The 27,864-nt window shown below is 36.4% G+C and overlaps 1 protein-coding gene across 12 annotated transcripts in view; it reads right to left on the bottom strand.

Annotated features, from left to right (window-relative positions):
- Window positions 1-27,864, bottom strand: part of SPATA6 (spermatogenesis associated 6) — a 173,595-nt gene that overhangs the window by 64,521 nt on the left and 81,210 nt on the right. For 2 of the 12 annotated variants that reach the window (XM_005543427.4, XM_015436225.4), the window contains exons 9-11: window positions 22,632-22,672; window positions 5,957-6,141; window positions 1,925-2,024 (exon numbers count right to left, since the gene is read on the bottom strand). In XM_005543427.4, the coding sequence (XP_005543484.1) occupies window positions 1,925-2,024; window positions 5,957-6,141; window positions 22,632-22,672 (326 nt within the window). Of the gene's footprint in view, window positions 1-1,924; window positions 2,025-5,956; window positions 6,142-8,501; window positions 8,620-22,631; window positions 22,673-27,864 lie in introns of all 12 variants that reach the window. The other 10 variants (XM_005543428.4, XM_065522937.2, XR_010578620.2 and 7 more) reach the window with 7 other exon arrangements.

Below are 27,864 nucleotides of genomic sequence, written 5' to 3'. Positions count from 1 at the left end.
AATGACATAGTTTCAAAATATATAAAACAAAATTAAGGGAACCAGAAAGTAAAACAGACAAATCTATAATAACGAGACTTGAACCTTTCTTGAAATGTGACCCCTAGCTACCACTATGTGGAAAAAAATAATTCTAAATGGTTCATATATTTAAATGTTAAAGAAAAATGACCTTTAGCAGACATACGAGAAAGTCGTAAAGTAGACAAAAACTATAAAGATGCTAATCAAAAAGGAAAAATGATAAACTGTATTCATTAGAATTAATAACTACTTTTAATCAAAAGATACTATTAAGAGTGAAAAGATAAGGCACAGAGTGGGAAAAGAAAATCACAAAACATATATATAAGAACTCATATGAAGCATCTGCATGGAAATCTTACCTAAAAATGAAAGACAGACAATCCAGTAGAAAAATGAACAAACGACGTGAACACAAAAGAGGATATCCAAATGGACAATAAGAATATCCACTCGTCACGGGACACAAAAAATTAAAACCATTATATGATAAATTACTTTTCACTTATCAAAATGCCAAATGAGAACACATAGAAGCACAGACACACACACACACACACACACACAATCAATCAAAGGAGTAGGGAGGATATGAAACAAGTAGAACTCTCCCACACTGGTAGTGGGAGTGTAACTGTTAAAACCATGTGCAATGTCACCCAAGGACATGTGCATACTGCTTACAGCAGCTCTGTAACAGCCCAAACCCCAAACAAACTAAATGCCCAGCAATGGAGGAATGAATAAATGGTAGCATTTTCATACAATGAAATGTATTGTATGATTACATTTTATTTATGGCAACAAGAATGAACTACTGCTACACTGCCATGTAAAACAAGATGTCTAAATTTCAAAAATGCTTGAATTGAAAAACCAAAGAGAAACAAGAATAAAAAAGTAGACACTGTAGGATATCATTTATATAAAGTTCAAAACATGCAATATTATATCTTGCTACTAGAAGATAAATAACTTTGTTAGAAGTTTGATAATGTTTACACTTGGAATGGCAGTAGCTGGCAGGAACAAGAGGGGCTTCTGCAGAATTGCTTTATTTCTTGATCTGGTAGGTAGTTTACATGAGACTGTTAATTTTATAATTTATCAAGCTGTTACTTACTATTTGTACATTTTCTATGTGTTTTTTTCTATACTTTGAAGAGAAGTTTAATTTTAAAAACAGCATGTATATAGAAACTTAAAACTGTAAAAACTGATCCCAAGGTCATATAAACCCCTTATATCCCCCAAGACTAATCTTAGTGTCCAACACACATTGATGATAAATGATTGCTTTTTAAACTAATGAATGAAACAAGAGATCAAACACACAAAAAAGTAGTCATTATTTCCCAGCTGTTATTTATATGAATGCTTATTTGCTTTTTCTCAGAAAATATCCTCATATAGATTTTTTTGTAATATTAAACCTGACAAACCTGTCCTGCTCTTTTCCTCTTTTATTCAATTAACATACAAATTAACTGAGAAGTTTCTTCAAAATACGTACCTCTCACTACCCCCTCATGCTACCATTTAGAATTAACTATATCTGTAGCAGATGAAATTGCTTTATACTGAACCATGAAACAAGAGTTCTCATATTTTGAAGGCTGTGAAATAATTATCATCAAGTCACTATGTACTGAAACTTTATAAGATAATTATCACTAACACTGTTCATAGTTCAGATGGTCTATTTCAAACATTTTGCATAATGATTTAGGTAAAGCAGGAATTTAGATATGTTGCCTTGGGCAAAACCACTGATTTCCATCAAATGGAGCTTTCTTTCTTTTTTTCTTTCGGGTGACTAAATTTTATAAGCTTTAGGCATCTTTGGTGGTTTTCTTGACCTATTATAAATAGCCTTCGAAAGAAAATTTTAGAAACTAACATATAAATGTCTTTGATGAGCCTGATGTGATTTCAAGACATTTTTTACCCGGTCATGGATCTCATCGCAGTTTGAAGGTGAACACCAGTCAGAATGAAACCTGTAGGCATAAAATAAGTTTTATTTTTATTACTAAAATCAGGTACTGATTCTATGCTATACTATCAAGTTTTCACCATATGCTCACCAAATAGTCTGAATAAAGGTTGGCATACATTTGGGAGAACGTACCTACATATCTGACCATTTTAATGATTTCCACACGTAATTATCTGGAGCTTTAATTAAAGATACAGATTTTCATATTAAAACAGTAATTCTATGTACAATGCCTTTACATATCCTTCCTATTCTCTAGTAATCAGACCCTCAAGCTATGTGAAAAAATTCCTTTCTGTTGAGAAAAAAATACCTAATTTTATGAAATGAAACAAAATGTACATAATAGATAAAAATATTTACAATTTAATCATGCTTATTTTTTCAGAATGCAGAGCAACATAGAAGTTAAATGGTTTCTTTTCAACCCAGATGATATCATCTCTCTAGTCTCAGCTATGAATAAATGTATCTAAAAAACTGAAAAATATGACTTTATTATTAGAGTCTGGGGGTTGAAATTAAAGATGTGAAAGAAGAAACAAAGCATCCCTTTCTTTTTCCTATGCCCTTCTCAAATTCACAACTGACACTAGTATAGATAAATGACTTTATTTCATATAATAATGAAATAGGTAAAATGTTGCTATGTTGCTTAAATCTTTGCCTTTTTTTCTTCCCAGTTTGTCCTTTTTTTTTTTTTTTTTTGAGATGGAGTCTTGCTCTGTCACCCATGCTGGAGTGCAATGGCGCAATCTCGGCTCACTGCAACCTCCGCCTCCCAGGTTCAAGCAATTCTCCCGCCTCAGCCTCCTGAGTATCTGGGATTGCCCGCCACTACATCTGACTAATTTTTGTATTTTTAGTAGAGACAGGTTTCACCACGTTGGTCAGGCTGGTTTCAAACTCCTGATCTCGTGATCCGCCCGCTTTGGCCTCCCAAAGTGCTGGGATTATAGGCATGAGTCCAGTTTGTTCTTAAAAGCTAAAATATCATATGTTTATACAAAGTATAAACCACTAAACAGGATAAATGTTTTATATAATCTACTTAAAAATGCAATAAATAATGAATAATCAATTATCTAAATTTTAATCTCCTGTATATGCAAAAGCAAGTTCTATTGCACCTATGAAAAATAAATTAGCAGACTTTGTTATTTGCAATATATATAGCACATCTTGGAAATCTGAGATCCAACTATTCAGCTGTGAGGATCCACTGGATCTCTTCAATGATACTATTAGAGGATCCACTAGTCTGTGCTGTGGGATAAGGAATGCCTGCTTGCCAATCTAATTTCATTTATAAAAGTCAAAACTTTAAGCATGATTCAAAAGAGTATCAGCTCCTTTTTCAGTAGATTTGCTAGTATTTCTTGGTCTAATTTTAGTAATAACTCAAAACTTCACACAAATTTTAAATTATAATATTAATATTTACACATTGAGAAGGAAACAACTTCTGAAATATAACACTTATAACCAAAATTGAAACCATTTTATGTTGTGCTAACTTCACTGGAGGAATTTCTTAAATGGGCACAAAGCAAAACCCACCTTCACTATACATAAAGAAATTCATTTGATAAAGCCATTGGGAAAGTTTCTAAAAATCTGTTTATATACACGATTAAGGAGTCAGCATTTTACTACAATCTTAGAGAAAACTTATTTAATTTCAATAAATATTTACACAGATAAACTCCTATAACTGTATGTTCTGTCATACAGCGCCCACGCAAAACTTCCAATTTTGCCTGGAACATACAATCTACATTTATATTGGTTTAAATTGTTTATTGATTTCAATAGATTGTATAAACACCCTACAAGTATACTGCTTAGTGACCTAGAAAAAGCCATTTCAGAGAATGTCTTATATTTAAAGATGCGGTACTGAGTGTTGAAAAGAATAAAATGTTTTTGTTCCTAGTAGTATGCCTTAGACATTTTATTTTCCTTTAGAGACTAATCTAGATATTTAGAAAATACACTCAAATCAAAGGTGTTCTGCTTTAGTGAAAGTTAAAAAACCTTATCTGTCATGCCTGCCCCAGAGAGTATACCAATAAAACGATAATTTGTATAGGGAAATTCAAAACTAAATTGCCATTGTATTATTTTAAAATTACCTAACCTTCCTCAAGTTATAGTTAAAATAGGTAATGTTTAACATTAGAATCACTCATTTTCTTCTAGCAAGAACTTACTACATCTATCATCCTGAGTGAAAATAATGTGCAAATGCCACCGCTATCTACTCCAAGCCCTTTGCCATACTGAAATATGAATAAAGGGGCAGCTAACTTTAACTGTCATCAATGAAGATTTTTTGAATATAGCCTCAATGACAAATTTATCAATCCAGAAAAGACTGAGGTCAAAAGCCGGAACAAAATTGTATACAAAGATAAAGTAACACAGAACTAAAATTAATACTGTACTAGAGTGGTAGGTTTACAATTGGAGAGTTCTATAAAATATGTGAAAAGGTAGAAAAATAAAAGTATTTATAAAAGTAAATTAAAACATAAATTTATTTATAAAAGTAAATAATACTCATTTGTAAAAGTATTTATTTATAAAAGTTTATTACAAAAGTAAATAAAAACATATCCAAGGAAATACAGATTTAAGAAATTCTGGAAAATTTACAGAGATGATAAAGGACCTAATCAATAAAATCACTAGAGATGATTTCTAAAAGTTGATAAAAAGAAAGGAGCACCAACTGTATGTCTAAACAGCTGGGCAGATGAGGAAATCAAGGAAAGTCCCCTGATACTGAGATGCAAGTTATCAACTTCAGCAGAAAAACTTCTCTTCCAGTTTTCTCCTGAATTTTTGATGATGATGTTGTTTGTGTGTGCACCTATGTTAACGATTCCATGATCCTCCCAACCCCGCCACAGGCCTGACTCTAATGCACTAGAAGCAACCTTAATCAAAATTACGTATCTCAGGATTGGGGTCTACAACATGCCTCCGTATATCCATTATGAATGCTTGCAAAGCTAGTAAGTAAACAGACAAACCTGTATGTTTAAAATAGATTTGTTTTAATACAGCATCCAAGCTAACACACTGTTGTTCAAATCATCAGTTTTGAGTTAAACTTTCAATATATTCTCTACAGCTAATTAAATCTTTGTTAATTATGCCTGATGACCCCAATACACTACAGAAATTTGGTGTGCTTACTTTCGCTTTCTGACACCAGTTGTAAAGATACATCGATTTCCACGTTGTTGACAGTGTTTCTCTTACATATAGAAAAAAACTTACATAATTTTTTTCACCAGGATTGACTTCTTTTCAACTTATTACAGAAACATGGTTTTCTATATTACTATTTGTGACAGAGGCAAGGAATTTCCAATTTCAATTTTAAAATATATGAAAAGGAACTATTTATTTCACATTCGAATTATAACACGATCAGACTCTGGCTGCCATAGCATTTTTAAACAGAGAGTTGGAATCTTTACATGATTAAGATGCTCTTAGGGAGTTGGGAGAAGGCTGTTTGAGAAAACTAGACACCATCTACCAACAATATATAGATAGCCATTATGACTAAGTAAGAAATATAATCTGTGTTGTGTTTACACTTAAGGCAAGCCTGTAATATTAAATTCCTCTGAATCTACTAAAAACAATCATATATGTTACTTTTCACTTTTAAGAACTATAATCTGTAATTGGGGTTAATGTGACCCATACCTGGTGAATAAACCCATATCTAGAGAACTGTGCTAGGAAGAAATATCTAACATTATCTAATATGTAATATATTTTAAACAAAAACAATTTAAGCCTCTGAAAATCAAATTACACTTTTATATTCATTTCACATGCATAATTGCTGCTTTCCCTTCTAATACTTATTATTCAAAGATGAGTACAGAAATGAAGACCGCACATAATTACCTTTCCCTGAGAGAAGCTCTATTTAACACAGGGCTTGGAGAATGCTTTGGCATTGTTGAGGGTGCTGAATGGACTAGTAAGGTCCTCGCTGAATGCTGGGGCTTACTACACGACCTTGGGCTCAAATACTCTTCACACTTTTCTAAAGAGTCATCGAAGTCTCTCCCATGGGGTGTCCTGATAACCTGTTTTAAAAATTATATATATAGATCTACATATACAGATACACACATATATAATAAAATATAGTAATACAGTATGCACAGTAGTAATATGTGTGCACACACACTGATTTTATAAAAGTAATAAAACAAATGCATGCCACAGCTATATTTAAAGATAAAATTCGGAATATAGTAATTAGTCAGTGTAAGATTAAATATTAAATATATCAAGATTGTTCATTATATATAAAATTTATAAGACATTACTTCAAAAGGCTTTTGAGTAGTGGTGGGGTTTGCATAGGGGTGTGTGTATCTAAAACAAAGAATATATACACATAAACCAAATGGTAGCCTAGTTTAGCTATCAGGTCAAACAGAACTAGATTCAAATTCAGGTCTAATACTCATTCACTACTTCATTTGTTCTGGGAATGGACACATGAACAAATTAAGGAAAGACAAATGAATATAATCCTGCTCCTATGGAACTTACATTCTGGTAAAATATATATTCTAATAAGAAGAGATAAATGGAAAACACAAAAACACACCATTATAAAGAAGTAGAATAAAGTGTGTTAAAGGATATTAAGTAACATGAGAAGAAGGGGGGTTAAGTGCTGCTGGGTGGGATGGAAAAGGGTATGCAGGAAAGGAACTGTAATTTTAAATGGGATAGTCAGCAGGAACCTCACGCAGACCTGAAGACCTCAGTAAAGACCGTAAGACCTGTCACGAAGATTATCTGTGGAAAGACTATGCCAGAAGAGAGAAAAATAAATGCAAAGATCTTGGGAGTAGTAGGAGGACGTGCTTGATACTAGCAAGGGAGCCAGTGGAGCTGGACTGACTAGTAAGAAATGAGGTCAAAAAGGTAGGTTTTAAGAATTTAGTCTTTTATTCTGAGAGAAAAACATGTCCTGACTTTTTCCTTCTGTAAATAGGACACCCCAGGCTATTATATTGAGAATAGTCTGCAGAGGGGCCAAGGGTCCTGGCAGGAAATCAGCTAGGAACCTATTATAATAAAATCTGGAAAAGGATGCTGCCTTGGGCCAGAAAGATTGCAATGGAGGTGAGAAGTGATCAGATTCAGAATATATTTAGAAGACACAGCCAACAGGTCGAAACTGGTCTCGATGTCAAAGATGACACGAAGGTTTTCTGTCCTAATCAACTAGAAGGGTTGGGTTTGTATGAATTAGATATACTCTTCTAACTGTAAGCATAGAAAATTAAGATATTAGGAGTCTAGTTTTGGACATATTAAGCTTCACATCTATTAATCTATTAATAATTCAATGTATTAGAGCAGAGTTTGGGGAAAAGTCCAGGATAAAAATATAAATTGGTAATTACTAGCATCTAAGTGGTATTTAAAGGTATTGCACTGCGTGATATTGCCAAGGAAGTAAAAGTAAATCAAAAGTAGAAAACATCTGAAGAATTAGCCCTGAGAATACTCCAATATTTAGAGGCATGAAAGATGAAAAGAAAACATGACTGAAGAGTAGCCAGGGAAGAAAGGAAAGAAACAAGAGAATGTGTTGTTTTGGAAGTCAGTAAACAATGAATTTCAAGGAAAGGGGAGTAACTAATGGGTAAATATAACTTGAGAGGTCAAGTTAGAAAAGACAAGATCTTTGGATGTTAGTAACAGTGAGGTCATCGATAACATCAACAAAAATAGCTTTAATGGAGTGACAGGAGTGAAAATCTGAAGTTGAGTTCAAGGGAGAATAAGAGGAGAGGAACTGGATTCATTTAACAAATATCTGAGTCCCAGTCATGTCTTAAGTTTTGGGACTACAACAGTGAACAAAACAAAGTCCCTGCTTTTAAGAGTTTATGTTACAGCAGTGCTAGTTGTTAAATATTTGACCTTTTAGACAGCTATCTAATTCTTCTCAGACTCATTTCTTCACATGAAAAATAAAGTTAATAACAGCTAGCTTATAGATCTTCCATTATTTACTTAAACTATATTGCAGAATGTCTAGATGTATAAATTAGTTGCCCAATAAATGTATGTCATTTGTTATTAAAACCTAAGTCCAGCATAGGTTTTGCTTCAACACTACCATACTTTTCACTATTTTCCAAAATTACAACAAATAATAAGTCAGTGGTCAGCTGAGAGAATCATGCTTTCATTCCACAACCTAATAGAACATAGTGCAAATGACTCAGTTACAGTCCCCAATAACTGACCAACAAGAAATATGTGATCGAGATTGAAGAAAAAAATAAAATTGCTCCATTTTTAGCTATTCAGAGACAAAACAAAAACACAGTAAATGTTAAAAACAAGATCAAGGAGGTTCATGGTCAACAATGTAAGTGCACATGTTAAGAGACACAGAATAGGTAGCTCACACCTGTAGTCTCAACTATTCAGGAGGCGGAGGCAGGAGGAACACTTGAGCTCGGGAGTTCTACGTTGCAGTGAGCTATGATTGCACCACTGCACTCCAGCCTGGGTGACATAGCAAGACTCTGTCTCAAAGAAAAAGAAAAAAAAAAAAGACAAGACAAGACAAGAAAGAAAAAGAAAGTGGGAGAAGGTATCACATTGTTGTTTCTAGAATATATCCAAATATGAGCCACTTGGCCTGGATTATTTTCTTTTTATCAATTTCATTGTCAACTGAGACATGTTAGATGGCAGACCACTTCATTTTTATCTGCTAAATTTTCTCCCCACACTAGTCAGCAATGCTTTATATAAAGCCTTTTATAGGTAATTACCACTGAATTTCTATCGGAATATTCACTGAGAATCTCTTGAACATGTTAGCTAATACTCAAACCTAAAGAAATATAAAAATTTAAACTCACAATCCAGATAAGACATTGCATATACAGAAGGATAAATGACAATAAGATATGCTGAAGTGTCAAACACATTCCAATGACAATAACTGCAAAAAGAAATTCAAAGGAATGAAAGACTTCTAATGGTCTTAATGGTGGAGGTCTCATTGAGGAGGCAGAATTGAAATCAAAGCCATAAGTAAAGGAAAGGAGGAGAAAAGCCATTCAGAAAAAGAAAAAGGCACAAGAAAAGATAAGCAAAGATGAAAAATGAATGTAATAAAGAATATTATAGAGGTGGGGACACATTGTACAAGAATCTTAAATGTTGTAACTCAATAGTGTTCAACACTTATTAAGCATCTTCTGCATGTAAAGTACCAAACAAAGCAGGGAACAACAATCACGGGTGTTTAATAAATATAACAGGAGAACTCAAAAAAAGTTACAATACAGAATATAAGACATCAAGGACAAGTAATGAGAAGGAAAATTAGAGCTAAATAGACATGAAGTAATTGTGCAATGTGAACACAGCTTGAATGTATTCCTTCCATGGAATTAGAGCGTGTTTTGGAAAGTCTTATATCTAAACAAGGGGTTAGGAGGTATAACGAAAGGGCAGGTCTCTTTAATAAGAATCCACTTCAAACTTAAAGCCTTCAGCCTTAGCTTAAAAAATGTTTCCATAGCTCTTGTGAGTTTCCCTTAAATTATTTCCTTTCAAAAGTTAAATGGAATATCATCTCTTTAGTTCATCACAGAAGGGTTATATTTCTTGAGTGTATCTTCAATAATACTGGCTTAGAATCCAAAAACTTGTGTTCAAATCCCTGCTGTTTATGAGATCCTGAGCAAGTCATTTACCCTATTGAGGGTTTAGTTTCCTTACCTATAAACTGAAGACAGATTCTTACAGATTTGACACAAAAATTAAATGAAAGAAAAGTGAAAACACTAGTGGAGAGCTTCGCTCATGAAAGATAATTTTGTGTGTGTGTGTATGGCATTTACACTTTAGCATAAAAAAGGCCTTTTTTTAACATTTATGAAAAGAGTTTTTTAAATGACTTTCTATGAACCCACAAATGCAACAGTTTCAATATGGCAAATGCTAAAATGTATCAAGATGGAAAAATAACTAATATTTTTAAACTAATCTGAAACTGGTACAGGTAAAAAAGGAAATTTCATACACTAAATCCTTGTGATTTTAATGACATGCTCTTCAAATCTATGATATGTAGTGTTTTTATACCACACTTATGAAATAAGATTCCTGAAAAGTTGCTTACACAGTAAGTTGACAAATCATATTAATGGTCATAAAAATGTTATATTTACAAAAACCTCAAGGTCAAATGAGTGTGGGTGAGAATTTACTACTACAAATAATGGGAACTAGAAAATACAGTTACTCAACAAATATTTGTTGTAAGCCTACATAGTGCCTATATCACACACTATTCTCTAAAGTTTCTCTTCTGTCATAGGGCAGAAGAGTTCAGAAATAAATACAAATAATTCAAATGGAATTAGCTGAGAAGTAGTTGAGAATAAGAACCATAGGACAGAAGTACAGTGCAGGAACAACTTGCAGGATGGCCAGAGGAAAGTATGGTTCTGAAAGGGGAAAAGTAGATATGGGTAACTGAAATCAGTTTCTCAATCTTGCCAAGAACATTCCTTAGTGAATCTTACATCAAGTAAATGATCAATTCCTATCTTATCTGATTTAAACATTTGTATGTGCACTATCTGATTTGGTTTAAGTAAGACATACTTTTTTTCACTGAAGCTGAATTTAAAAGCTATTCTAAAATAATACAATAAGAAAATAATTCCCAAATATATCAGTTCTTGAGGGGAACCCCTCCCCTCTTAGACCACTGTTCTATTCACTTACATAGAAATAACTTTTTAAATCCTCACAACAACCTAATGAGGTAGACATTTTTATTACCTGTACTTTATTGATAAGAAAATAAAAGCAAAATCAAACAGCTGTTAAGCAGTGGGGGTTCCGGACCAATTATATATGAGGGATCTATGGCAGAAACAAGTTGCAAACTCTCATAGCCCAAGCCTAACAGGATTTCTACAAGGAAAGTCCCACAAAGGATGGGCTCACAATAGAATTTACCAATAATCCGATACACACAGCTAAAGAACAAACTGACAAACTTTCTGAGAAAGAAAGAAAACATTCCCAACTAAAGTTACAATGTGATCACAACAATGCTACCAAACCATTCAAGGACAGTACAAGAAAGGATAATTATAGGCCACCCTCAGCTGTGGCCATATATGGAAAAATCACAACGAAATTATTTTAATTCAGGAATGCTAAAGAATAAGCTAAAAGAACACAACCTGACAAGGCACTTAATTCAAATAATACAAAGATGGATTATCATTAGAACATATATCAATTCACCATAAAAAAAATTGTCATCTCAACAGGTGCTGGAAGAAGCATTTGATGATATTCAATATCCATTCATTATTAATATACATATTCTATTCAAACAAGGAATTTCAAGGGAACTTCCTTAACTTGCTAAAGGATAGCTAACAAAACTTTACTGCAAATAATATTTATATGTGTGGAAATTTATAGATGATCCTATCAAAGACAAGAATACACACTACATTAGTCTACACTATAGCATGTTAGGCAATACTGCAATAGCAAATTAAGTTTGAAAATCAGTGGCTTGACATAATAAAGGTTCATTTTTCCTCCACTATATGGTAATACAGTTTAGCAAGAGAAATTATATAGAACTGCCCAAGGACTTATGCTGATAAAACATGCTAAACAAATTATAACTGTACCATTTAGAACCTGAAGCTTCATTATCACTGTAATAATAAGAGTGTTTGCATTAGTCCATTTTCATGCTGCCGATAAAGACACACACGAGACTGGGAAGAAAAGAAGGTTTAATTAGACTTACAGTTCCACACAGCTGGGGAGGTTTTGCAATCATGGCTGAGGGTGAAAGGCACTTCTTACAGGGTGGCGGCAAGACAGAATGAGGAAAAAGCAAAAGCAGAAACCCCTGATAAACCCATCAGATCTCATGACACTTATTTACTATCACGAGAATAGCATGAGAAAGACAGGCCCCCATGATTCAATTTCCTTCCCCCGGGTCCCTCCTACAACACGTGGGAATTCTGGGAGATACAATTCAAGTTGAGACTTGGATGGCAACACAGCCAAACCATATCATTCCATCCCTGGCACCTCCAAATATCATGTTCTCACACTTCAAAACCAATCATGCCTTCCCAACAGTTCCCCAAAGTCTGAACTCATTTTAGCATTAACCCAAAAGTCCACAGTCCAAAGTCTCATCTGAGACAAGGCAAGTCCCTTCTGCCTATGAGCCTGTAAAACCGAGAACAAGCTAGTTACTTCCTAGACACAATGGGGGTACAGGTACTGGGAAAATACAGCTGTTTCAAATGAGAGAAACTGGCCAAAACAAAGGGGTTACAGGGCCCATGCAAATCCGAAATCCACTGGGGTAGTCAAATCTTAAAGCTCCAGAACGATCTCCATATCTTACATCCAGCTCACACTGATGCAAGATGTGGGTTCCCATGGTCTTGGGCAGCTCCACCCTGTGGTTTTGCAGGATACAGTCTCTCTCCTGCTGCTTTCAAAGGCTGGCATTGTGTCTGTGGCCCAGGTGCATGGTGCAAGCTGTCAGTAGATCTACCATTCTGCGGCCTGGAGGATGGTGGCCCTCTTTTCACGCTCCACTAGGCAATGCCCCAGTAGGGACTCTGTATGGGGGCTCCTCTGCACTGCCTGAGAACAGGTTTTCCATGAGGGCTCTGCCCCTGCAGCAAATTTCTGCCTGGGCATCCAGGAGTTTCCATACATCTTCTGAAAACTAGGCAGAGGTTCCCCAACCTCAATTCTTGACTTCTGTGCACTCACAGGGTCAACACCACATGGACGCTGCCAATACCTGGGGCTTCCACACTCTGAAGCCTCAGCCCAAGCTGTACACTGGCCCCTTTAGCCATGGCTTGAGTGGCTGAGACACAGGGCACCAAGTCCGTAGGCTGCACACAGCACAGGGACCCTGGGCCCAGTCCATGAAACCACTTTTTCCTACTTGGCTCTGGGCCTGCGATTGGGAGGGGCTGCCTCACGTGAAGGTCTCTGACATGACCTGGAGACATTTTCCCCATGGTCTTGGGGATTAACATTAGGCCTTGCTACTTATGCAAATTTCTGCAGCTGGCTTGAATTTCTCCCCAGAAAATTGGTTTCTCTTTTCTATTGCATAGTCAGCCTGCAAATTTTGCAAACTTTTATGCTCTGCTTCCCTTATAAAACAGAATGGCTTTAATAGCACCCAAGTCACCTCTTGAATGCTTTGCTGCTTAGAAATTTATTCTATCAGATACCTTAAATCATCTTTCTCAAGTTCAAAGTTCCACAAATCTCTAGCGCAGGGGCAAAACGCTGCCAGTGTCTTTACAAGAGTCACCTTTACTCCAGTTCCCAAAAAGCTTCTCAGCTCCATCTGAGACCACCTCAGCCTGGATTTTATTGACCATATCGCTATCAGAATTTTTGCCAAAGCCATTCAAAAAGTCACTAGGAAGTTCCAAACTTTCCCACATTTTCCTGTCTTCTTCTGAGCCTTCCAAGCTGTTCCAACCTCTGCCTGTTACCCAGTTCCAAAGTCGCTTCTACATTTCCTGGTATCTTTTCAGCAACGCCCCACTCTACTGGTACCAATTTATTGTATCAGTCTGTTTTCACAATGCTGATAAAGACATACACAAGACTGGGAAGAAAAGGAAGTTTGACTTACAGTTCCACAAGGCTGGGGAGGTTTCACGTTCATGGCTGAGGGCAAAAGGCACTTCTTACATGGCGGCAGCAAGAGAGAATGAGGAAGAAGCAAAAGCAGAAACCCCTGATAAAGCCCTCAGATCTCCTGACACTTACTATTAGGAGAACAGCACGGGAAAGACCAGTCCCCATGATTCAATTACTTCCCCCTGGGTCCTTCCCACAACACAGGGGAATTCTGGGAGATACAATTCAAGTTGAAATTTGGGTGGGGACACAGCCAAACATATCGATGTTTTTATTAATTCTTCCATGCTTTGCCCTGGAACTGACCCACATAATTTCCACGCACAGTCTATTGGCTAGAACTAGGCCCCATCTACCGGCAATTGGGCTTAGAAGTATGGGAAAGTATGTGTATAGCCAATAAGTAAGAAATGTCTCTGCCGCATTCACTATTGCCACTTTTATTTGTGGTATTGAAGATCCTGGTAAGCTGAGACAAATATTATGAAAGGCAAAAATAAAATTCTTTATATGTAGATGTTAGGTTTACCTCTATAAAAAAATCCAAGAACATCTATTACAAGATTGTCATACAAAAATCAGTAAAACAACAAAAATGTAATATTACCAAAAAAAAAAAAAAAAGTCCATTCACAATAGGAACAAGCCATAAGGTTTCTAGGAATATGTCTAATAAACAATGTACAACACACTAATGGAAAAACATGTAACTTTAGTGAAGACATGAGAACTGAGACCATATGCATTCATATGGCTTAACTATCATAACAAAGAACTAAGACCTACCTACTAAAACATGACATTCTCATGAGTTCCTCAATTCTTACCCAGGAAAATAAAGCTATAAACCTTCGTTATTTTCTTCAAGACCTTCCCATAAATCATTTACCTGAGCAACAGACTGCTCAATCATCAATCAGCTACCTTCTCAAAACAACAGATTCTGAATCCTGGCAAACAGTTCCCTTCTCAGGACAACAGATGACTCAACTGAACAAATCCCTTCCTTATCAAAATAGTGTTTACTTATCAAGACTTTCTTTAAGACCCAGGCCTTTATTCCATTAATCCTAAACTTTTATATCACAAACTTTACCTACTAGATTCCCACATTGAAAGCTCCCTTAAAACACTCAAGCCCAGTTCCCAAAATCATATAAATATCAGCCATTAACCTTCCTCTTTCAGAGACAACACTAAGATTGTCAAGGTGGTGCTCTCCCATACTGTATTATGTCATAAACTCAGCTTTGCATGATATCAACAGATTATTCAGTTACTGCGATAGACTTCTGACCAGATGGCAGCTGACAATCCTAGAAGTCCAGTAAGATCCAACAGGCCCTTTTGCTGCCACAGCTAAGATCTTCAACTTAGAAATACCAAATTCCTCTGTGACTTCTTTTAGCCTCTCTCTTCAGGTGTCTCTCTGGCTATAATGGTGAAGTGGGTCTTGGTACTGAGTCTCAGCTCCAGTTTCCTTTGGTTAAGCTCTCAATCACTGAGTTACCCCGTCTTTCAGAAATGCAGAACACTTTCAGTAACCTATTAATTATCTGATTATATTTGAAAATTTGTATGCCAGGGAGAAATCTGTCTCATTACTAAAAATACTAATATGTATCTCTCTGTCTTTGTCCCCTTTTGAGAGGAGTCTATAAAAGAAAGTTCCTAGAGAAGTGAACAGACAAAAGCCACTAAATCCATTTTTGAGCCAGGACCAAAGACTCACAGGTTCAGCTGTTCTCATTGTACCAACATCCTTATAGTAAAAACTTTGCCCTGGGTCACTTGTCAAAATACCATGAAAACGTTCCTCTGTTTTTTTGGTTTTTTTAAATTGTTTTCTTCATGAGAGAAATCCTCTGGGAGAGACTGCCTCCAAATCTTCCATGTTTCTAGAATTGCAAATGTGTCCAGTCTTCAATTTGAAATAAGCAACTATTAAAATGAGGCACAAAGACAAAATGCGCACAAGTAATAGATTTGACCAATACTGCCAGACTCATGGATTTATTTCAGTCTAGGTCTATGCCCCTTCCAAGTTATATTCAAGCTTCCTACATGTATTCATACTAGAACTTCATAGACTCATTTTTCTAAACAGCATGATTTCACCAAGGATGTTTTAGACTTACAATGGCAACTTTGGAGAATTTTTTTATATAAATAAAACTGAAAGGTACCTTAGAATGGAAAGAAGCAAAATCTCACACATCCTGTGGTCTATATTTCCTAATTGCTATGACAAAATTTATTTTTTAATTCGGATTCTAAAAATTCCTTCCTTAAAAGATTTGTCAGCCAAGGCAAATTAAAAATATAAAAAGTTAAAACCATTTGCCTTTGAGATGCCTTCACATTCTAATTTGAAAGAAACAGCATTTATCCCACTATTCCTTATCTCCTGTGCTATGTTCCTCCATCACCCTCAGGCCTCTATCCTTCCTTTTGCCTGCTTTCCTTCCCATCTAACCTGCTAGAAACAAAAGTTCAGTAACTTCTTAAAAGTAAATCCCCTTCAGGATGGGACAAGTGTCATGTGGTTGATTTTTAAGCCTTGGTCTATGATTTTTAAGCTTCTGGGCTAAAAAACACTGACAGAGACTCTCCAAAGCCTAAACAAGATAAACAGAAATTTGCAGAAAAATTTAGAATTCTGTGAACTCCATCCTAGTCCTTGTACATTTTTCTGTATCAAAAAATGGTATCATCAAACGTTGAGTTGTGAAAAATCAGAAATCGAATAATTTTTCTTAACATTGCAGAGCTAAGTTCCTTTTAATGCTCTCTGATTTCAAAGCCTTCCTGGCTATTTTTGCCTAGCTCCTGGAATTTAAAAAAAAAAAAAAAAAAAAAAAAAAAAGCCTAGAAGTGTTTTTTACTGGGATCTATCTAATTTTTAATTTATTCTAGGTAGAGAACATCTTCAAAACATCAAATTTTTCTCTATGAGAACACATTCAGTCATGTGTTCTCATTGGTAAGTATGCATTGCTTAACAATAGGGATACCTTCTGAGAAATGCATCATTGGGCGATTCTGTCACCATGCAAACATCATAGAGTGTACTTACAAAAATCTAGACTGTATAGTCTACAACACACCTAGGCTATAATGGTATAGCCTATTGTATCTAGGCTACAAACCTGTACAACTTGTTACTGTACTGAATGCTGTAAGCAATTGTAACAGAGTGATAAGGATTTGTGTATCAGACCTAAACATAGAAAAAGTACATTAAAAATAGACATTATAATCTTACAAAACTACTGTGATATTTGTGGTCCATCGCTGACCAAAACATCGTCACACAGCACGTTGTTTCCATTTTTCAGGTCTACTTTTCCAACATTAATTCTAAATATCTGTCTAATATCTCTACTGCTATCACCCTCCATTACTACTACCCCAATCTAATCTATCACTTCTCACCTTGACTATTCAATAGCCTACTAACTTGTCTACTAGCATCCACTCTTTTCCCAGTGCAATTCATTTTCCATACTGCAGTTCACAGTGATATTTTCAAAGTATAAATCTAGCCATGTCACCTTGCTGTTTAAAATCATTTCACTTGCTCCCATTGTACTTAGTATAATTACCAAAATCTCCAATATGGCCTAAAAGATTTAATCCCTACTTGCCTCTACAGGCTCAATTTACACCATGTACCTATTCATGTCTTTACTTCCAGCAACACCAATCTTTTAGTTGCTTAGACACTGAACCTTACTAAATGCTATTTTACCTTTTCTATTGCACATGCTCTTCCCTCCCCTATTCATCTTCAAAGCTCAACATCCTCAAAATACCTTTTCCATTCTCCTCAACCAGGTCACACCATCTCAGTATATAATGTCAAAGCAATATGTATATCCTCCATAATATGTATCACAGTTCCAAGTACATATGAATGTTTGTGATTTTGTTAGTATGTCTCCTTCCTTCACTACCATGAAATATCCATGAGGGCAGAGACAATTTCTAGTTTTGCTAATTTTATATTTCTAGCATAATAGTGTCGGTCACATCATCTTTTTTAAAGAGATAAAGAGATATTAGGAGCGGAAAGGAACAGAATATTATAGATGTGATAGAAATGGCTGGCTGTCCACCACAATTCAGCTTTCCCTCCTCCAGAGTAAAATTGTTGCTAAGAAGTAATCGTTGCATCTAGGTGACAGAATGTGATTAGTTATTGGCAATAGAATGTAGGTGAGAATGGTGTGTCAATCCCAGGCCCAGGCTTTTAAGAAACAAATAAGGCTTCTCCATATTTTCCATCATTTTCTACCATGTGAAGAAGACAGCAAGGCCTCAGGGTAAGCCAAAGCCATAAGATGGGTCACAACATGGAGAAAACAGCATACAGATCAAAAGTATCCACAATTTAATTGTTGTGTAATTAAAAACTAAATTTCTATTATATTAAGCTTCCAACAGTTGGAGGCTTACTGGTATATCAAATAGCATTACCTCAATGAGTTTACAAATTGTTATCTTAATGTACCAGCCTTAACAGAAATCGATATACGCATTGGCTTATCAGTTGTGGGCAGGCAGCATGGGGAACAGCTATTTTCGAATAGAAAATTTAAGATGTCTGTAATACAGTGGCAAAATATTTAATAAAACTATAGCTTACAATAACTTGAAAGGCAGATCACATGATTTTCAAGCTTATATCTCTAGGGAAATAAATTGGAAGAACAGTACTTTGTGCTGGTTTTTATTTGTATTTAGCAAGGCGTATTAGTCTGTTTTCACACTGCTGATAAAGACATACATGAGACTGGGAAGAAAAAGAGGTTTAATTGGACTTACAGTTCCACATGGCTAGGGAGGCCTCAGAATCATGGTGGGAGGTGAAAGGCATTTCTTACACAGTGGCAGAAAGAGAAAAATGAGGAAAAAGCAAAAGCGGAAAGCCCTGATAAACCCATCAGATCTCATGAGACTTATTCACTGTCACAAGAATAACATGGGAAAGATCGACCCCCATGATTCAATTATCTCCCCCTGGGTATCTTCTACAACACGTGGGAATTCTGGGAGATGAAATTCAAGTTGAGATTTGGGTGGGGACAGAGCCAAACCAAATCACAAGGGATTTCAAGAAAGTGGTTAGCTCATATGGAATCAACCTAATTGCCTATCAACTGACAAATGGATAAAGAAAATGTAGTATACACATACACATACACATACAATGGTATACCATTCAGCTTTTAAAAGAAGAAAGTCTTGTCATTCATTATACAACAATATGAACCTGGAAGACATAATGTTAAGTTAAATAAGATAGGCACAGAAAGACAAATGTCGCACAATCATGCTTACAAGTTATATTAGTCTGTTTTCACACTGCTATAAAGACATACCCAAGACTGGTAATTTTTAAAGAAAAGAGGTTTAATTGACTCACAGTTCTGCATTATTGGGGAGGTCTCAGGAAACTTACAATCATGGCAGAAGGAGAAACAGACATATCTTACATGGTGGCAGGCAAGAGAGCAAGCAACAGTGGGGAAAACTGCTTATAAAACCATCAGAACTCATGAGAACTCACTATCACGAGAACAACAAGGGGGAAACTGCCTTCATGATCCAATCACCTCTCTCTCTCTCGACAGGTGGGAACTGTCCATCTCTTGACACGTGGGAATTTCAATTCGAGATGAGATTTGGGTGGGGACACAGAGCCAAACAATATCACATGGGGAATCTAAAAAAGTCAAACTCATAGAAGCAGAAAGCAGAATGGTGGTTGCCAGGGGGCATTGGGGTATGGTGGGCAGAATGCAGAGATGTTGGTCAAAGGGTACAAAGTTCCAGATAGACAGGATGAAAAAATTCTGGAGATCTATTTTACAGCACGATGACTATAACTAACAGTATATCACATACTTGAAAACTGCTAAGACAGATTTGTCTTAGCAGAGAAAATCAGTTGTTACGTTCAGTAACACCTTACATGGTAGTATTTCCAAACTTCAGTCATTCACAGAGCACCCTCATAATCTTTGCAGTATTTGCATATATCTTATGCTCTTTTCCTTAAAGTCACTTTCTCTTCTTTATTTATCATGGTGACATGATAAATGAAAATCCAGTATCATACGCTTCACATGCATGATAGCTTTAAAAAATACAATGAAAATAAAACTCACCATGATAAATGAAAATTCAGTATCATATGCTTTACGTGTATGATAGCCTTAAAAAACTGTGAAAATAAAACTCACCACAACAAATAAGTATGTGAAGTAATAGATATGTTAAGTAGCTTAATTTAATCATTCCACAATGTATACATATATTGTCTTAGGGACAGAAAACATCATGTTGTACCATAAGTATATAAAATTTTTGTCAATTACACCTTAATAAAGCTGGAGAAAAAAGAAAAGGTAAGAAGCTCAGGAAAGAACTCTCTTGCCTATGCAAAGTATATTCATTCAAAGAACTCATGCAAGGTCCCACTTTTCTAGAACATGTTCTGCAAGCACTCCTAGCTTCATGGCTCTTTTCCGTATAGAAGTCCTATAGTGTTCTATTACCTGAATATTTATTAACTAACTACTATGTACCTGTATGAAAATAATCCTTTTTATTTTCATGTTAAATGCTGCAGATATATTTATATGAAAATCTGCCTCTTGAATACAAGAATAATTCTGTCAACTTACCTCTACTGCCCCCCAAGGGAAGCCCTGATATTAAGGAATCCAGAGATGGGAGTGGGAAGGAATTAAAGGTGTTGAAATGCAGTTTTTGGTGGAATTCATTTGGAAAAGAGGGCTCTTAACACCCGTCTTTAAATGGACCAGCCAATTTACAGCACAATTATAGCTGCCTTAGGATAAAGATTAGTACTTGCTCTTCATTCTATATAGATTTGGTTTACTTATTTTCTCTTAATAATCCACTTAGATAATATGCATATGTTAGGAATTCCTATTATATGTCAGACAATATGCTATGTACTACCAATTATTATCAATAAGCAAGATCAATAGGTCCTTGCCATACTATGTTCATGTGTATAACAAATACCAACACACATGTGTATGCATTTGCATAAATGTTAAATGTTAGGGTGGAACTGGACTAATTATGCCAGGCCCAATCTCCTCTAGTGAAGGCCTTAAAAAAGGAACAACTCTATATATAAACACTATACAGCAGAAGTACCCAACCTTTTGGGCACCAGGAACCAGTTTAGTGGAAGACAACTTTTCCACAAACTGGTAGGGGGCGGGGAGGATGTCTGGATTCAGAATGAAACTGTTCCACCTCAGATCATCAGGCATTAGTTAGATTCCCATAAGGAGTACCCAACCTAGATCCCTCGTATGCACAGCACAGTAGGGTTTGTCCTCCTATAAGAATCTAATGCTGCCACTGATCTGACAGCAGGTGGAGCTCAGGCCACAATGTTCACTCACCTGCCACTCACCTCCTGCGGTGTGGCCCAGTTCCTAATAGGCCACAGACCACTACTCGTCTATGGTCCGGGAGTTGGGGACTCCTGCTATACAGGAACAATCCTATCTAAATAAGTGCTATATTCATAGTCTACACTAGTGGCTCTCAATTATGAATCCTTAGATAGATGGCAAAAGAGATGCATAAGAATCACCCAGAAACTTCGTAAAAATAGAAAATTCCAGTCTCCATACTCAGCAATTTCAATTTAGTAGGCTTAGAATAAATATTTATAAAGCTTCACCTAGATAATTCCAGCACTGGTAGATCTGTGTCCCTAAACAATGCTTTGACTCATTATGTAATTATGCTATATTTCTTTTATTATAGTCAAAGTATGGCAAAGTATTATGGTATTCAGTACCAGTAGCACAAAATAGTTTAATAGTAGCACAAAATAGTTTAAGTAAATAGTTTAAGTAAGCACATAAACAATGATATTTTAAGAAAAGCTATGGTTTTTCTTTTGTTTTCCCACATATAATAACACTTATTATCAAGATGCTTTCACTTAGGGACAGAAAAGATAAGCTGTGAGACACTTCTCCTCAAAATGTAGGACATGGACTACAGGTGATATGGCAAATAATATGGTACCCAAAATGATTTTAGAAGATATACAGATTTTACATGGCACATGAACATACATGAAATAATACTGAATCACCAGAAAACATGTATTTTTAATTATCTTTCAATAGGAAATCCTCAGTTAGCTATTGGTATGTCTTTTACACCTCTCTACCATTACTTCTCATTTTAAGAAACAGAGAGCATGCCTCAGAGCCTTTAGCAAAACAGTGTCTAGCCAAAATTTAGAAACATTGCTTTATTTTCACTGTATTTTTAAGGCTGTCATACATGTAAAGCATGTGATACTGGATTTTCATTTATCATGGTGAGTAAACAAACAGAAAGAAAGCGAATTTAAGAAAAAGATCATAAAATATATGCAAATGCTGCAAAAGGTATACATACATACATACATACTTGCAAAAATTATGAGGGTGCCCTGAGAATGACTGAAATTTGGAAGTAATACCACGCAAGGTATTACCGCATATAACAACTGATTTCTCTCACTCATGCACACACATAAACATACACTAACATATTCAATAATTAATTAATACAAATGAATAACCAAAAGTCACAAAATACTTGTAGAAAGACATTAAATGTACTGCCTGACAAAGTAACCAAAATAACATTATATGATATGACAATTATTGTTTTTACATATTTTACCAAATGAATTTGATAATCCCTATCTGATATACGTATATGAAATAGACTCATGTTGTTGTCTGAAAGTCAGAACAATTATTATTCTACAATTCATTCTACACACCTTATAATCCTTGGGTCGGCAGCAGCCAAGATGAGAATGATCTGAAAAAGGAAGTACAAAACAATTAAAGTTTATATTTGGTTTCATCTTTGATTTTTAATACTATCATTGTTTCTACAATTATGATTCACTCAGAATATTTCAGAGATACTTCAAAATCCTTCAACAGTGTTACATCAGAAAGGACTCTAATCCAATTAGTTAAAATTTGTATTAGTTCTTCAACAATTAAATGATTTCACAAATACTACTTTCATTTGAAAATAGTAGGAAATATCTGAATACAGAAAGGAGTAGCTTTTAGTTGATAAACCAATTTGTCTATATGAAATGAATAGTTTTTAGTTGATAATCAATTTATGATAAAATATAATTTGTATTCACAGATTTGACAGATATTGTCAAACTATATGTTTCCTATTCTTACAGTCCATTCTAGATTCAGGTGTAAAGAAACAGGACCAGCTTTAGAGGGTGGTGGCATACAGTAGTTTGTAGATCTTGTTGACAAATAAATCCGCATTATACATTCCAGGCCCAAGCACCTTGGGCACATAGCTTAATCTCTCTAAGTCTCAGATTCCTAATATGTCTGATGTGCCTCTTTCATAATATTGCTTTAAAGATTATATAAGATATTACATGCAAGGCACTAAAATAGAAATCAACTATTATTACTAATACCATCATCAACAACAACATCATTACCATCAAACGTAAATTCAAACAAGCAGGGGTTCAATTTCAAATTCTGCCACTTGTTAAATATAGTATTCTGGTCCAACTATATAAAGACAACGGATCTGGGTTTCATGCCTCATTTTAAGAGTATGAAAACAATGCCTACCTTATATCAGAGAGTCAGAGTGACGATAACATGATACACTTTGTGAAAATCCCCAGAAAAGTATCTATCACATAGTGAATTTTAAAACTAATTCTAAATCTATCCATAAGATAACAACCACTACATTGTACATGTAGATTCGGAGCTTTATTCATTACTTAAAGGAATAAGCTTTCAAGAATCAACTTTTATTGTAACAACTTATGATATCTGTTACATTGACAGAAAAGAAAATAAGAACCAGAGACAATCAGTTTGCAGCTTCAAGATAGTTGACTAGGGGCATTTTATACTCCCTTCCTCCACTAAGAAAAACCAGAGCAGATAGATAATCATACATTGAATAGATCAGCCAACAGAGAACACTGGAATTCAAAAGGAAATTGACAGACAACACCTAAAGCAAGGAAGGAGAAGGAAGCAAGATGGCCTGTTCAGCGAGGACTGGCACCCAAGAGATACTTCTCAATATAGAGAAATGGTAAGTGAGAGACTGTCAGCTGTCCAGGTTGTCACCATGGATCCCTACAATACCAGGCCACTGAAAGAGCTCCTCAACCCTCGTGAGCCCTGAAACTAACATAAGGAGCTGCTGGGAGATTGTACCACACACTGCCCAAGAGAGAAAGCTTCCCCTGGGTCCCTCATGTTCTCTGAGACTTAAGTAGCTACGGCAAGGCATCACTTTAGAACTCCCTCGCCTACAGACTGTGAGCTGTCCTGGAGCCTAGCGGCAGCAGGGCTAAAGTACAAGAGAAACGCAGGCTGCTGCCCCAAGGACTTAGAAACAAGCTGTCACAAGCTACTGGATGTAGGGCTGTATTAATCCGTTTTTACACTGCTGATAAAGACATACCTGAGAATGGGCAATTTACAAAAGAAAGAGGTTTAATTGGACTTACAGTTCCACATGGCTGGGGGAGCCTCACAATCATGGCAGAAGGCAAGGAAGGACAAGTCACGTCTTACATGGATGGCAGCAGGCAAAGAGAGAGAGCTTGTGCAGGGGAACTCCTCTTTTTAAAATCATCAGATCTCATGAGACTTATTCACTATCATGAGAACAGCATGGGAAAGACTTGCCCCCATGATTCAATTGCCTCCTCCCAGGTCCCCCCACAACACATGGGAATTCAAGATGAGATCTGGATGGGGGCACAGCCAAACTATATCAAGGGCAGAGATATGACTGGGTCTTTGGGACTGCAGCACAAACGAGATGCCATTCTGGAACCATTCCCCCAATAGACTGTGCACTATCCTGAAGCCCAGCAGCACTGGGGTTGAGGCATGAGTGCCACTGGGCTGAGGTATGAGTGGTGTACATGCTCCCCACCTGCCAGCTAGGGTGCCATCAGAGATGGCAGCATCATCCCAAGCCCCAAGTAGCAGGGCAGAAGTACAGATACTACCTTCCACAACCCAAGCATCCCACTAGTGGCCTGGAGACCACTCTGCCCCTGCCTACCACAGCCAGCACTTGTTCACATCATCGGGGAGCCTGAGACAAGCAAGACAGGCCTGACTCTGCCCCTCCTCCTCCCATGCCAGAGCACACAGTTTGAGGGCCAGAAGACTGCCCAGCCCAGTCCACCACTATTGGCACCTGAATGCTCCTCCCCAGGGAATGAGATTGGGCCTACACTCACAGCCACTACCACCAGAGCTGGCATGTACCTGTATACACCACCTTCAAGCCGGGAGACTGGCACACCTAGATGATCTCAGCCATTGCCAAAAACAGTGTGCACCGCTTGGGACCCAGAGGGTCATCCTGCCACTGTCACAGTCATCACTCATGCCACACTGGCTACCCAGGGGCTTGCAAACCTGCCCATCTGCCTGGCCCATGATGGCTACTACCAGCATCTGAGTAGGCCAACTAGAGGCCATGAATCAGTCCACCAGGACCAGCTAAAATTGCTGCCAGTGCACACCACTCTGGAGCCCAAGGACAGGAATGGTCAGCTCACTACTGCCATCATTGCAATCCAAAGACTAGACTATCTAGGGTCCCAGTCCTCAACAAAACTAGAACACAGCCTCCACTAATAATTACACACTAAGCCAATGAGCAAATCTCAGATACCACTGATGCTGTTTATAAACAATAACAACAACAACAAAAAATCACACAAAGACTACACCAGTGCATGCACCCAGAAAAAGGCCAAAGTGCCCTACCCAACCAGTAATGATGACTCATCTTCAGGAAAAAGTCCCCCCATACAAAAGCAAATTCAAAAAACTGGAACAAATAACTGATATACCAGATGTTCAGATATCAATATAAGGACAAAGAAAAAATGAAAAGCAAGAAAATATGACACCTCCAAACTAACAAAATAATCCTCCAGAAACAGATCCCAATCAAAAAGAAAGTCATGAAATCCCGGAAAAAGAATTTAAATTATTGATTCTAAAGACACTCAGTGAGATACAAGGCATTCTGAAAAACAATATAAAGGAATCAGAAAAACAATGCAGGGCATGAATGAAACTTTTACCAAGGAGATATATATCACAAAAAAAGAACCAAACAGAAATTCTGGAGATGAATTAACTGACTGAACTACAAAATACATTTGATATATATATATTTTTTTGAGATAGGGTCTCACTCTGCCACCCAGGCTGGAGTGCAGTGGCACGATTTTGGCTCAATGCAACCTCTGCCTACTGGGTTCAAGCGCTTCTCCTGCCTCAGTCTCCGGAGTAGCTAGGATTACAGGCATGTGCCACCACGCCCAACTAATTTTTTTTTTTTTTTTTTGGAGACAGAGTTTTGCTCTTGTTGCCCAGGCTGGAGTGCAGGCTGGAGTGTGATCTTTGCTCACTGCAATCTCTGTCTCCTGGATTCAAGCAACTCTCCTGCCTCAGTCTCCCGAGTAGCTATTTTTAGTAGAGACGGGGTTTCACCATGTTGGCCAGGCTGGTCTCGAAGTCCTGGCCTCAAGTGATCCACCTGCCTCGGCCTCCCAAAGTGCTGGGATTACAGGTATAAGCCATTGTGCCTGGCCTACAAAATACATTTGAAAGCATCAACAATAGACTAAACCAAGCATAAGAACCAGATGTCAGAACTTGGAGATAGGTCTTTTGAAATAACCCAGTCAGGCAAAAATAAGAAATAAAAAATAAACAAAGCCTTTGTGATCTATGGGACACCGTAAAGCGACCAAATATACTAATCATCTGTATCCCCAAAGGAAGAGAATATAAGAGTTCCAAAAACTGATGATATAATAAATAAAAACTTCTGAAGTCTATCAAGAGACTAGACATTCAGATGCAGGGGGACCAGTAATCCCTAAGCAGATACAACACAAAAAGTCTTTCTCATGGAATATTATAGCCAAAATGTCTAAAGTCAATGACAAAAAAAGAATCCTAAATAACAGAAAAGTGACTAATCACCTATAAAGAAACCCCCATTAGACTAACAGCAGATTTCTAAGTAGAAACCTTACAGACCAGGAATGGGATAATAAATTCAAAATGCTGAAAGAAAAAAATCTGCCAGTCAAGGACACTCACTATTAACATATCCAAAAAAAAAAATCTTTCATAAATTTAGGAAAAATAAAGTATTTCCCAGGTAAGTAAAAGCTGAGGGAATTCATCACCAGTAAGCCAGCCTACAAGATGTGATCAAGGGAACTCTAAACCTGAAAGCAAAAGAACGACCTTTACCATCTTGAAAACACATGAAAATACAAAACTCAATGATAAAGCAAACACACAAATGAGAAAGAGAAAGGACTCACGGTACAACCACAGATAACCACCAAACCACAATGACAAACAATAAGAGAAAAAGAAAGGACAAAAGAATATAGAAAACCACCGGAAAATAACAATATGGCAGGAACAAAACCACACATATCAATCATAAACTTGAATGTAAAACTAAAAATAGAACTACCATACAGTCAGCAATCTCACTACTGGGTATTCATCCAAAGGAAAGGAAATCAGTATATTGAAGAGATATTGCAGCACTATTCACAGTCGCCAAAACATGGAATCAACCTAACTGTTTATCAATAGATGAATGGATAAAGAAAAGGTATATATATACACAATGGAATAATAAAGTAATTAGGGCATAAAAGTAATGGTATCATGTCATTTGCAGCAACATGAATGGAACTAGGGGGGTCACTGTTTCAAGGGAAATAAATCAGGGAATAAAGCCAAATATTGCATGTTCTCATATGAGGAAGCTAAAAATATTCTCTCATAGAAAATAGAATAATCAATACTAGAGGCTGGGAAGGGTAGGTTGGTAGTGGGGGATGACAAAGAGCAGTAGCTTAACAGGTACAAACATAAGATTAGAAAATAGGTATATTCTGTTGTCAAAGGGGAGCATAGTAACTATTG

Source organism: Macaca fascicularis, chromosome 1 (genome assembly GCF_037993035.2).
Source record: "Macaca fascicularis isolate 582-1 chromosome 1, T2T-MFA8v1.1".
Lineage (NCBI taxonomy): Eukaryota > Metazoa > Chordata > Mammalia > Primates > Cercopithecidae > Macaca > Macaca fascicularis.
Note: the sequence above shows the minus strand (reverse complement) of the source record. Positions and strands in the feature narration are given on the sequence as shown.